Raw genomic sequence first — 14085 nt, forward strand, 5'->3', positions numbered from 1 at the left:
GAATACTGTCATTCTTTCAGTCTTCCAGTTTTGCAACTTTGAAGTCTCACCTGATCCTTAGTTTTTCTCTTTCCTACATATTTAATCATTATTTAGTCTTCTTAGTTCTCTTACCAATTCTCTTTTATCTGTCCCATTGCTTCCACTCACATAGCCACTATCCTAGTTCAGGCCCTCATCACTTCTTTTCTAGATATACAGCAACCTCCCAATTGGCCTCCTTGCTCCCAGACCAGCAGTGGTATAGTATAAAGATTTGACATTTCCCTAACTATTTGATCAGTAAATTTTACTGCTAGTATTTGCATATTAGCTCTTCCCTCTCTATTTTCTTTGCCCCACAATTTATCCTTTTCAGAGAATCCTGTGCTTAGGAATAAATTTTTAGTTGATGTGTTTGTGGATTAAGTTCAAAATTGAGCTAAAGATTAGAAGCGACATGTTTAGTGACATTTATCAAAGCAGACTAATTTCATTCAAGGGTGAAGAACCTAAAGTTTAAATCAGAAACTGATCTATGGAAATGTTTAGAACTAAGATTGTGCCTTCTCCCTTTTGATGAATATGAAAAGGTTAACAATCACACTGCACCCTTTCTGTATTAAGAACTAGAGTGACAACATATTAGGACTAGATATATAAATGCCAATGAATTGTATGATAAAAATTAAAGATAGTGCTAAATTTTTAGAAAAAAATTGCATCTGAAAAATTATATCTTTTAATATTTGTTTAAAAATATTTTGTAGAGAGAAATTTTTTTAAGACTATATAATCATTTTTTTAAAACTTGTTTAGAAAACAGAAGCTCTTCGTATGAAGTATCGCTACTTAGACTTACGTAGTTCCCAAATGCAGTATAACCTAAGACTGAGATCTCAGATCGTCATGAAAATGCGGGAATACCTCTGTAATCTACATGGTGAGAACAATGCCCAAATGTTCCTTTAAGTGCTTCAGCATCTTTTGTTTAGTGAAATGTGCTCATCTGCTTAGTACCTATGAGTCAGTGTTTACGCTATAAGTAAAATAATGGTTATTTTCAGAGTATTTTTACCAAAAAAATGAATCTAGAAGTCTAGTTAGCGATTCAAACATGTCTCCTTTATGATTGGTGGTTAATTAATATCAAATTGAAATGACAAAAACAACAGGTATGCTTATCAAATCTTCAGCTTAAACAAACTTGGGAAAATAAATAATTATAGCTCATGATTATATTGCTCATTAAGGCTTATGTCATAATCTTATAAGGTAATTATAACTCATGTTCTGCTTATTAAGGCTTATGTCACAGTTTTATAAGATAATTATTACTCCTATTTTGTAGCTAAGCTAACTGAGGCTACGAGACTTAAAGTATGACAAAAAGGGAAATGGCATAATAGAGTAAAAATGGAATAGGCTGTGGTATCAGAGCGTCTGGAATTGAATGTTACTTTAGGCAAGTGAAGTAGTGCTGCTTAGCCTTCCCATTCCATATGGTCCGTTTTCTTTAACCATCTTGTAGTTACAATAACTATTTGGTAGCTGCCTAGGAGAATTCTTCTAATTTTCATTTATATATTTTGTGATCTTTAGTATTCTTATAACATTCAGAAAACTGAACAGCAACAGGAGATAAGGAATTATAAATAGCTTATAAATTGTTTTATGTTAAAGTTGAAGGTATTAGAGAAAGATAAGATTTACCAAATCCCTAAAACCTACTTCTTAGTATTTGTGGAAACTGAGATTAATAAACTAGATGGTATCCATCAGCCATAATGGGTTTCTAGGGATTCTAGGAATAGCCTCAGAGATGATGTATTTTATTCTGAGCTTCTTAGTTGACTAAAGAAAAAATTGATGTTCTTCTTTTAGGATTTGTGGATATTGAAACACCAACATTATTCAAGAAAACTCCAGGGGTATGTATATTCCTTACTCTGTTTTCTGATAGTTTCTCTTTAATATCTGTTTCCGGAAATTTTTGCCATTTTGTTTTTCTCCTGACTTCAATTTGACTCAACAAGTATTAACTCCTGTCCCTTGCCAGGAGCTGTTCCAGGCCCTAGAGTTGGAAAAACAGAAATAAAACAGTTCTTTCCCTTAAGGAATTTACCTTCTACTGGGGTGGTACCACACATACACAGATAAATTCATACCAAAAGTTCATAAGTTACCATACTAGGTAAATCAGAAAGATAATGAACACCAGCAGCCTAGAGCCTGAAGAACAGCTTCACCTCCAAAGGTCATGTGAGCTGAGCCTTAAAGGACAAAAGCCTTCTAAGGAGAAGAGTGTATTCTAAGCATTAGAGACAGGCAGGAGGTGGTAGATCAAGTTTCAGGTGAAGAAGAGTGAAACAAATCAAGAAAAATGAGTTAGGAACAAGAATATAGAGTTCAACTCTGAAATTATATTTGTGCCCAGAAAAAAATGATTTTTTGAGTTTGGGAGTGATACTATCAGAATTGTGCCTTCAGAAGATGATTTTGACAACTTTGTGGGGAATGGATTGGAGAAGTGAAAGACTGGAAGCAAGGAGTATGAATTAGGCAGCTATTATAATAGTGCAGGTGGAAATTGAAAAGGAGGTGAACCAGGATAAAGAGGGAGCAAAGGCACAAGGTGGTATGGTGCTAGAATCAATAAAGTTCAACAAGCAAAACTCTCAAGAGAAGAGAAAGAGGGAAGACTGATTGATGGCAAGATTATCAGCCCATGTGACTATAAATAGGGCTCTCCCCTAAGCAGAGATAGGGATGTTTGGAAGAGGAAAGAATTTGAGGAGAAAAATTTGAGAATGCCGAGTTTGAAGCACCTAGAAAAAATTGGTGGCAATGTAGCAGGCAACTGGATATGTAACTAAGGTACAAGAAAAATTCAGGCTATATGTGCATGGGGTATGTGTGTATGTAATGCTAAGATAATAATTGAACTCATGGGAGCAGATGAGATCACCAAATTGGGTCCAACTTTTTTGTTTTATTTTCATGTTTCTTAGTTCTGAACTGATGTTAATCAGTAAGGAATTGAGAAAGATTTGAGATAACTCTTCATACTCTTACAGTTAGTTATCTTTCATCTGAAGAGTCCAAGAAGGATACTGTGGTACCAAACTCGAGTATGTTCGCACAAAAATTTATTAATTGACTTAGTAACTACACTTTAGGCAATAATTCAACAAATTAATTGAATGTCTATTGTTTATAAGAAAGGAAGTGCAGTAGAGAAGGCATGAAAATAAATAAGAACAGTTTCTATTTTTAATAAATTTAACATTTCAATGAGTTTACATTTAATTGTAGGACATAAGTTATATTTACTTGAGTAGAAAATAATTGCTCAAAATAATCTTGATTGTTTTTTGCTGGACCAGAACTTGTTTAACTTCAACTTACTTGATCTTATTAATATATAACTGTAATTTCCACCAATTATTTATACTCTGCTTTTAATTTTCATCAATGTTCTCATTCTTTTACTTGCTTGATATCAGGGTGCAAAAGAATTTGTGGTACCATCAAGGGAACCCGGAAAGTTTTATTCACTTCCTCAGAGTCCTCAACAGTTCAAGCAGCTTTTGATGGTTGGAGGTTTTGACAGGTAAGATTTCTTTAATAAAGGTATTACCAAAAACAGAAATATTTAGGAACTCAGACTTCTGAGAAGGATGAGATATTTGCAAGTGCTTCTTAAGTAATGGGCGGAAGAAAAAATTAGATTTAATAAATCATTACTATACTTGAAGTAGCCAAAAAGAAACAATTCAGATATTACAGAGCCACAATTCAGGATCCCTTAAGATTTAGCAGATTATTTATTAAAGGATTAGAGAGCTTGGAATATGATATTCCAGAGGGCAAAGGAGCCAGAATGCAACCAAAAATCACCTACTCAGCAAAACTGAATATAATTCTTCAAGGGAAAAAATGGATTTCTAATGAAATAGAGAATTTTCAAGCATTCAAGTGAAAAGACCAGAACCGATTGGAAAATTTGACTTTCAAATATAAGACGAGAAGCATAAAAAGGTGAACAAGAACAAGAAGGGATTCAATAGGGTTAAAACGTGCTATGAGAAATGGCTAGCAGGATGTTTTCAGAAAAACCTGAACTTATGTTAACTGATTAATGCAAAGTGAAGTGAGCAGAACTAGGAGAACAGTGTGCACAGGAACAACAATATTGTAGAATGATCAACTAAGTGAATAACTTAGCTGTTTTCAGCAATACAGTGGTAGAAGACAATTTTGAAGGATTTAATATTTTTTAAATGCTGTCCAAATTCAATGAAAGAATTGATGGAGTTTGAATAAAGATTAAACCCACTCTTTTTTTAAAACTTTATTTTTCTTGGGTTGGGCATGTGTGAATGTGTGTTTCACAACATGACTAATGATGAAAATATTTTTCACACAGCTGTACACACCTGTATCAGATTGCTTGTCTTCTTAATGGAGAGAAGGAACGAGGAGAGAAAATTTGGAGCTCAGCATTTTAAAAAAACAAATGTTTTTATATCTAATTAAAGAGAGATTTTTTTTTTTTAATTTAAAGAATAAGACAGCTATAGTAATTAGAGGATGGTCAAAGGAGACTGAAAAGGAGTAATGACACAGGAGGCAAACTAGGAGAAAATAGTATCACAAAAACCTAAAAAGAAAAGAATATACAGAAAAAGGGTGACCAGAGGTATCACATGCAGAAGACAAGTTGAGAAGGATTAGGACTAAGAATAGACTCTTTGCATATACCAATTATGAGATCACTGGTAACTTTTAGGAGACTATTTTAAGTTGTGATGTGAAATGGATGGAAATGCAATTGTAGAGGATTGAAGTAGAAGTGAAAGGGGAAAAAAATGGAAGCAACAAAGGTGAACAGCTTTTCCAAAGAGTTTGGCCAAGAATAGTTTATACTAATTGCAATATCTAGAGACTTACTTATGTTTGAAGATAGTATGGGAAGATCCACTTGATAAAGAGAGGTCTGAATTCTCCAAGATCTAGCTAGCTAGATCTAAAAGATCAGACAGATTGAAAAATTAGATTGGAACATTAGCAAGAATAATAGAATCTTAAATCTTAGATCTTAAATTATGTTTTTATAATTGCAGATACTTCCAAATTGCCCGTTGTTATCGAGATGAAGGTTCTAAGCCAGAAAGGCAACCTGAATTTACCCAGGTATCATGAGTTCATTCATATGAATTTTATAGATTCAAGCTAATCTGATATTGTATTTGTGTTAAACACTCTAAACATAAGTTGTAGAACATTATTATTTGTTGTATGTATGAAAAATATTTCACAGACCACAATAGTCATTCTGCTTTATTTTATTTCTCTTTTGATTTTAGTCATATGTCTAACATAACTTCATTGCAGTTATAGTTTCACTTGTCTCACCTTTAATCCATCCTGTTTGTGGATTATATTCTTATTGTTCCAAGTTACCAATAGAATGTCAGCATGTTCTGTAAACCTGTTGATGATGTCCATAATTTACTGACAAAATTCTTTGAAAAGTCTCACCTATTGTCAACTTAATATAGCTGTCAAAATGTGAATTAAAAAACAATGTCTGTACAACAGCATGTCTGTATAAAATCCTTTAGTTTCTTAAAAGAAAAAAAATTTAGTTGTAAATATTAGTAATTGCTATTGAAGCTGATAGCTATGTGTTATCTTGATTTCAGGTTGACATAGAGATGTCTTTTGTAGACCAGGCTGGAATCCAGAAATTAATTGAGGGCTTGCTTCAGTATTCGTGGCCTACGGATAAAACCCCTCTTACTATTCCTTTCCCTTCTATGACTTACACTGAGGCTTTGAACTTATATGGGACTGATAAACCAGATACTCGCTTTGGAATGAAGGTAATTCTTTTTTGAAGAATTTTGAGGTATTCTAGCAGTCTTCATCTTATACTAGAAGTGGCAGTCACTTGTGTGCTGTGTCACTGCCTGATTTTAAAAATGAGGCAATTTTCCATTCAACCAGAATAAAAACAGTGTTTGGGAAAGAGGTGTCAAACTCAAATATAAAGAAATCCGGTGGGCCACATATTTTCTTTTTAAAAATACACACAAATTAGTATTATTTATGTTTTATTTAGAGCCCTGTGATACTATTATGGTCCTTCTGTTCACTCTAAAACCACATTTTAGGGGCAGTGACTTGAGAATCAAATTCTAGGCAGCTTAGAGACAGCTTGGTAATACAGTGGATAAAGCACTAAGTCAGGAATTCTTGGTTCAAATCTGACCTCAGATATTTGCTAGCTATTTAGATCATGGGTAAATCGCTTTCCCTCTAGTTTTGCCATAGTTTCAGCAGCTATAAAATTGGGGTAATAATAGCAGCTACCTCCTAGGGTTGTTGTGAGGATCAAGAGAGATAATATTTATAAAACTCTTAGCACAGTGCCTGACTCATAAAAGATACTATATAAGTGCTTGATCCTTTTCTCTTTACCTCTGAATTTTGTATTTTATGTGTCTGCATTTATGTGTATATACATACTTTTATATATATGATGGTTTTAACAGCAAAATTGATGATAGGAGAATAGAAAGTAACAAATATTAGCAAAGGGTGGCCTCTGATAATTTGGGAAATAGCAAGGTGATTCAACTTTATAAATATATATAAATCTTATCTCAACATGCTGAGGGTATTTCAGTAGTATAATGGAAGAAGGAAAAAAGGTCCAGGAGATAACCCTGTCACTTCCCTAAAGTTAGAGGGCATTGTCTAAATGAAGTTTCAGGAAAGGAGACTGAGAAAGAGCTGTCACATAGGTAGGAAGAGAACCAGGAGAGAGGGATGTACTCAAAACCTAGAAAGAATTTTGGTAGAATGATATGGTCAGGAGCTGAATTTTAAGGAGTTGAGTAAAAAAGAAAGAAAATGGAGATCCCTATTGTAGGTGGGCCTTTCGAGGAATTTAGCCACAAAGGATCAAAAAGATAAAGGAAGAGACTGAGTAGGGACAGAAGAATCAAGGAACACATTCCTGATGGGGAGCCAGGAACATAATTGTGAGCAGTAGGGAATGAGATAGGAAAAGATGGAAAAATAAGCGATAGCGTAGAAATACCAAAAGAGACAATCTTTGGGATGTGTTGGAATAGAATGAGATCAGTTAAGCAAGTAAAGGGGTTAACCTTGATAAGAGTAAGTTCCCTTATTATACAAGTTAGGACCAAAGAAAGAGATAGTTTCAGAAGGCATCTGCATGTTTAAAGGTGAGGAAAAAGGAAGAAGTGGGAGCTCATAGTGAACAGCTTCAATTTTTTTCTGTGAAATATGAGGCAAGAGAAATTCCTGTCTTAAATTAAATATGTCTGATATTCTCTCTGAGCCAAATATAAGGAGATTAAGGTTTATGCAATGCTCATCCTCTTCCCTTCTTTCCCTCAACTATAATAGGTCTTTTTTGCCTCGTCATGTGATGTAATTTGCCCCATTTTACCTCCCCTTTCCTTTTCCAGTCAATCCCTTTCTTGTTGGAATATACAGGAGTCCTCTGACAGTGGCTGCTGGAGATCCAACCCAGAATGGATCTCCTCTTGTGAGAGGATGGTACAAGGAGACTGAAAGGCAGTTGCTGTTCTCTGACTGAATGGCCGTTGCCTTGTCTGACCTCTCTCCTCTTCCTTCTGCCTCCAATTTATCTCATTCCCAGTCCACAATACCTGTGTCAGCAAAGGCTGCCCTGCAACTCCTTCAGATGTTATGATCCACAGCTGTGGAGACTCTTGGAGAATTGACCTGTCCCTTAACACTTTTCTACCCCAGTCTCTTTTTATATCATCACAGTAAAGTCAAATTACACCTATACCCTCTAAGTATATCCCTAACAAAGATACAGTTGTCAGAAGTTAAATATATCATCTTCCCATTTTACTGGGGATACATTTTAACTTTTAAAAAACAGTGGGGGGGTTTTTTCCCTGTCTCTTTTTACCTTTTTATGCTGCTCTTGATTTCTGTATTTGAAGATAAGATTTTCTCTTCAACTCTGGTCTTTTCATCAAAAATAAATGAAAATATACTATTTTATTAAATGTCCATCTTTTCCCCTGAAAAGATAATGCTTAATTGTACTGAATAGTTGATTCTTGGATGCAATCTAAGTTCCTTTGCCCCCTGGAATATCATATTCCAGCCCTTTTAATCCTTTAAAGTGGAAGTTACTACATTCTGAGTATTCCTGATTGTAACTTCTCAGTATTTGGATTGTTTCTTTCTGACTACTTGCAGTATTTTCTCCTTAATATAATTCTGAAATTTAGCAACAATATTCTTTGGAGTTTTCATTTTGGGGTCTCTTTCAGGAGGTGATCAGTGAATTCTTTCAATGGCTGTTTTACCCTCTAGTTCTAGGACATTAGGGCAGTTTTCCTTGATGATGTCTTGAAAGATGTTGTCTAGGCTCTTTTTTTTTTTTTTTCAACATAGTTTTCAGGTAGTCCAATAATTCTTATATTGTCTCTCCTAGATCTGTTTTCCAGGCCAATTGTTTTCCAATGAGGTGTTTTACATTTTCTTCTATTTTTTTCAATTTTGGAGCCAGGAGCTCCAATTTTCAATTTTGATTCTTGATGTCTTGTTGAATCATTTACTTGCATTTGTTCAGTTCTAATTTTTAGTGAATGATTTTCTTCAGTTAGCTTTTTTTAATCTCCTTTTGCATTTTGGCCAGTTGAACTTTTAAATGAGTTATTTTGCTCATTGGATTTTTTTTTTTTCATTTCATAAATTCTGTTTTTTAAGGAATTGTTTTCTTTTTCCATTTCACCAAAACTATTTTTTAAGGAGGATTTTCTTCAGATAATTTCTGTGTTTCCTTTTCAGAGCTCTCATTCTTTTTCCATTTTTCTTCTAACTCTTTTTTAAAATCCTTTTTGAATTCTTTCAAGAGAGTCTTGTGAGATAGAGATTATTTCATATCACCCTTTGAGCCTTCATCTGGAGATGTTTTGCCTTTAGTGGCCTCAGGATTTGAGGTCTGTTCTTCTCTGTCTCCACAAAATCTATCTACAGTCAGACCTCTTTCTGCTTTTTTGCTCATTTTTAAAGGTTGAGGTCTGATCTTAGGGGAAAGAGGAGATTGTCCCAAGCTTCTACATGCCACAGCGGCTCATGCTGCCCATGCAGGCCAGAGCTGCTAACTTTCTTTCCTTGCTGGAGGTGAGTGTGGCTAAATCCTACTTGTTATACTGAGGTTCAGGACCTCACTATTTGCCTTCTGCATTTGGAGGTCTCACAGGTAGTCTGCTCATCCACTTGACTTCTGAACCAGGATAGATTAGCAAACACTGCTGTATTTTGGCTAAGAACCTCCCACTAGATTTCTTCCAGGGACTCTCCTGGGTCCCTGTGCTACACTTAGGCTGGACTGCAACCACCCCCTACCTAATTGAGACAGACTTTTTCTGAAGTTCTTCCAGCATATCTTCTACTAGAAATTTTTTACACTCCAAACATTTGTGGGTTCTGTCACTCCAAAACCCTTTCAAGAAGCTTCATCTGGTGTTGATTTGAGAGAAGTCAGGAAGAGCTCAAAGTCCTATCTACTCTGCCATCTTGGCTCCCTCACTCCCCACCCCCAAAGGAAAACTCCTTAAAATTTAAGCTCTACTAAAAACCTTCCAAATTAAATAGAATACAAATCTAAAAAGGTAATATATAGAAGTTGGAAGTCAAGATACCCAAGTCTTTTCACTTAGGTATTTACTTGCAAGTAGCTCACAACTGCTGTCTCTTATTTCATCTAGATTAGATAATAACTAATCATAGAAAATTTCTATATTGAGCAAAAATTTGAATATGTAAATACAAATGAAATTACATTAGCAAAATTATTAAACCACAAAATAAAAACTTTTCTGTGACTCTTGTTTTATTTCATTGCTCGTTTTTGTTATTCATCTATCAGATTGTTGATGTCAGTGACGTATTTCGGAATGCAGAGATTGAATTTCTTCAAGATGTACTTAAGGAACCCCAAGGCACCATCAAAGCCATATGTATTCCTGGAGGAGCAGTAAGTGATATTTTGCTACTAGTAAAGCAATCTAGTCAGGAAGTAGAAATGTGCCATATTAGAGATGTTTATATTGTAACTTAAATAATATCCCTAAAAGTCATGGCTTCAGTAATCATTTATAAACTCTTCTTATGGCAATAAGATTGTTAAGAACTTCAAATTCTTTTAACCACTCAAACAGCTTAAAGACTTAAGATCTGTGCTGTTATTTATCTAACATCAGGGTTGGTACCTCAGGGCTGACAAGAGGTTGTAGTATTTTTAGCTTATTTCATTATCAGTTCTTTTCAAAATGGCATTGTTTTTAAGTCTCACAGGAGTAATTGAAGATGATTTATTCTTTTATTTTCAAGATTAATTATTGGGAAATTTTTAATATGCTAAATCTCCCTCAGGAACAATTAACTCATTTTAGATATGATTAATGTGTTATTCATTGATGGTTAGTGTACATTTGCTCTACATTAGCATCAGAGCTGCTTTACCAAAATCCTTTGTGCAAAGAAGTTAGTTTCTTGGTATAATTAACATCAACAAAAGTTTCTTATTGATCAGAATGCCTGACTATTGCCCCTATTTGCATTATGTATGGATGGATGGATGGATGGATGGATGGATGGCTGTATCTTAGAAAAGGAAGGCAGATTGGGATAGGTAAAAGACAAAAAAAAAAAACACTTGAGGATTGATAGAGTGAAATAAGAGAAAGAGTGGATAAAAGGGGAAAATAGGATGGAGGAAAATATATAGTATTCATAATTGTGAAAAAAAATTTTACAGCAAATTTCTTGAAAAGAACTTGTCAATTATATACAGATTGGCTAATATGACAGAAAAGACAAATTATATGTTAGAGAGAATGTGGAAAAGTAGGGATACTAATGCAGTGTTAGTGAAATTTGCTCAAAGAGCTTTAAAGCTGTGTACGCTCTTTGACTCAGAAATATCACTTAGGGGGTCTATATTTCTAAGAGATAAAAGGAAAAGGATCCATATATACAAAAATATTTACAGCAATTCTTTTTATGATGGCAAGGAATCAGAAATTAAGAAAATGCACATCAATTGGTAAATGGCTGACCAAGTTGTGGTATGTGATTGTGATGGAATTCTATTGTGCTATAAGAAATGAACAACAGCCAGCTTTCAGAAAAACCTGGGGAGACTTACATGAACTGATGCAAAGTGAAGTGAGAAGAATCAGAACAGTGTACATATTAACAGCAATATTGATGATCAACTGCAAATGACTTAGCCACTCTCTAGAGCCATGTCTTAAACCCAAATCTTTCTGACTCTTATTGATTGGCCAACAGTAGGCCCTAAAACAAGCCCCATTTGATCATTGTGTGGGCTGATGATTGACTCAAAGCGTATATATAAATAGTAGTTATTTCTGTTTTGCCCAGAAACTCTGAGGGTCTTTCCCTTTCCAGATTTTTCTTTTATTGACTTGTAAAATAGACCGTTGTCTGCCTCATTTTTTACCTGACTTAATAACTGAATGGGTGTTGCCTCAGTCTGAGAACTATTAAACCCCTTAGCTTAAAAAGGCCAAGGTCTCCCACTGCATCCAGGGCCAGCTATACTTGTCCTGATCTATAGCTTGCCACTGGATCCAGATGGCTCCAGAGGAGAGGATGAAACTGGTGACTTTGCACAGCTCATCCTCACTTAAGTCCAGCTCATTTGCATGTCATGGCATCACCTCTCTGATGTCATGGTCCTCTTTGAGAACAAAGAACAAACAATAATATTCTCAGCAATATAATGATCTAAGACATTTCTGAAGAATTTATTTAAAAAAAAAAAAAAGCAGTCCACCTTCAAAAAGAGAACTGACAGTCTGAGTGCAGATAGAAATAATTTTATACTTTACATTTCTTAATTTCTTTTTTTTTTTTTTCAAATGTGGCAATTAAGGAAATTTTTTGTGATTTTATATGTATAATTGATACCACAGCTCCTCCTCATTGAGTTGGGAGATGGACAGAAACCAGGGAAAGAATTTGGAAATTAAAATTTTTAAATGAATGTTCCCAAAATAAATAAATAATAAATTGAAGGGGTTGGGAGTGTACCATATGCACTAATCCCTTTTTCCCCCCACCCCAAAAGAACCTGGTTGTTAAACCTTCAAGCAGCCTATCACTACCTGGAAGTTACTTCTTAAAACTGGAAAATAGGTGTGCTTATATAGTTCAGACCTGCCTCAGATTATACTCATCTGAAAAGTTAATAAAACTTATCATTTAATTCTTATGCTGTCTTCCCAGCTCCCACAGAACCTCCTCGGAGAGTGCGTCTGGAGGGAATGGAGAGGTATCTCTAGGACTTAGAAAAAGAGGCACTGAATAAATGTTTAATGATGATGATTAAGTTAATCAGATGAATATAGCGTCAAAAACTGAAGATTTGAGATTTTTTTTAAAGTCTTAATCATCAAATTATGAATATTCTATTATTTAGGAAGTATTACTTATTTTTCAGAGTATGGTAGTGGTAACAAAAACTGAAAAATATTGTCTTTCCCACTGAGTCCCATATCCTCGAGAAAAGATCAATAAAGGTGAGATATGGAGCTCTGAAATAGGTACAACATAAAATTCTGAGTGATTGTCATGCAGCAGCAGAAACTAGTTTTATTGAATTCTCAGTGTTGTAGATACCTATCTTAATTCATCTTATACAATAGCCTTAATTTATGAAACTATGTGTCATATTGAGAACTCTGGCTCTTTGTTTTGTTTTTCAGAAATATTTGAGAAGTAAAGACTTTGAGACCATTAAGCAATTTGCTGTTGACCATTTTAATCAGGTAAGAAGGGAATGAGTCTGTTGCATCAGGAGCTTTTTACTTCCTATTCATGATATAGAACTTTTAATGAGGGTCACCTTGCTGTCATGGGGAAAGCACTGATCTTAGACCCAGAAGAGCTGGGTTCAGCTTCTAGCTCTGCCACTTATAAGCTGCAAGTCATTGAGTCTTTTCAAACCTCATTGTCTCCAAAGTGAGAATAATCATCTTTGGAACAATTGCCTCAGAGTTATTGGGAGGAGAGTATTTTGTAAAGTGTAAGGCCTATGTGGGGGCAGTTAAGCGACTATAGATAGAGTGCCAAGCCTGAAGTTAGTAAGACTAGTCTGACTTAAATCACTGCCTAACTGTGTGACCCTGGGAAAGTCAATAACTATGTTTACCTCAGTTTCCTTCTCAAATGAGCAGGAAAAGGAAATGGCAACTCTCTAGTATCTTTGCCAAGAAAACCCATAGATGGGGTCCAAAGACTAGGATGGAACTGAAAACCAACTGTCCAACAAAAAGAACTACATAATGAGTCAATTCACTTGAGCCAGCCATTAAGCTATAGCCAGTACAGATTTATTCAGTACAATTTTCTTTTCTTTCACCTTGCCACATAGTGGTATTGATGTCTTTTTGCATCACTCTTAGGTTTTAATGGGTTTTAAAGGTTTTAAATCAAACTTTAAGTTCTTTAGACTCAGGACTTGAGTTGAAATCCTGCCTCAAGCACTTATTAAGTGACCCTAAATAAGTCACTTAGCCTCTGTTAATTTCAATTTCTTCATAAGTAAAAAAGAGGATAATAATAATGCCTTCCTCCTAGAGTTGTCAAATGAGATAAAGCATTTTGCCAACCTTAAAGTGTTACATACTGTTGTTATTTGACTTAACAATTTGGCTTCCTATATGGCTACTCTGAATACATTTTCTCATAGAAAACCAACTTTTATGCCCATTTTTCTTTCCTCTGTTAGACTGTACATGCATTAAGAGTACCTAATGAAAATATGAATAGGGAACAGGCATTTTTCAAAAATAATTTTCTCTAACAGACCACATTTTCACAGTCATGTAGTTGACTGAAAGATATACACTACCATCCAGCTGTGTTTAGTTTGTTTTTTTTCAGAGCTTTTGACTCAGGAAAGCCAAATACATACTTGACCCCAGCACCTCTCCAAGAAGTGTCTCCAGTAACTTGATTTATAAAATGACCAAAAAAAAGAAAAAAACA

The 14085-nt window shown here is 34.7% G+C and overlaps 1 protein-coding gene across 4 annotated transcripts in view; it reads left to right on the top strand.

Annotated features, from left to right (window-relative positions):
* DARS2 (aspartyl-tRNA synthetase 2, mitochondrial) overlaps nt 1-14085 on the top strand; it is a 28387-nt gene that overhangs the window by 8603 nt on the left and 5699 nt on the right. For all 4 annotated transcript variants that reach the window (XM_003767449.4, XM_023501789.2, XM_023501791.2 and 1 more), the window contains 7 exons: nt 799-922; nt 1864-1910; nt 3486-3592; nt 5106-5175; nt 5688-5867; nt 9935-10042; nt 12801-12863. In XM_003767449.4, coding sequence (XP_003767497.1) covers nt 799-922; nt 1864-1910; nt 3486-3592; nt 5106-5175; nt 5688-5867; nt 9935-10042; nt 12801-12863 — 699 coding nt within the window. The remainder of the gene's footprint in view (nt 1-798; nt 923-1863; nt 1911-3485; nt 3593-5105; nt 5176-5687; nt 5868-9934; nt 10043-12800; nt 12864-14085) is intronic.

The sequence above is a fragment of the Sarcophilus harrisii genome, chromosome 4, assembly GCF_902635505.1.
Source record: "Sarcophilus harrisii chromosome 4, mSarHar1.11, whole genome shotgun sequence".
NCBI classification, from domain to species: Eukaryota; Metazoa; Chordata; class Mammalia; order Dasyuromorphia; family Dasyuridae; genus Sarcophilus; species Sarcophilus harrisii.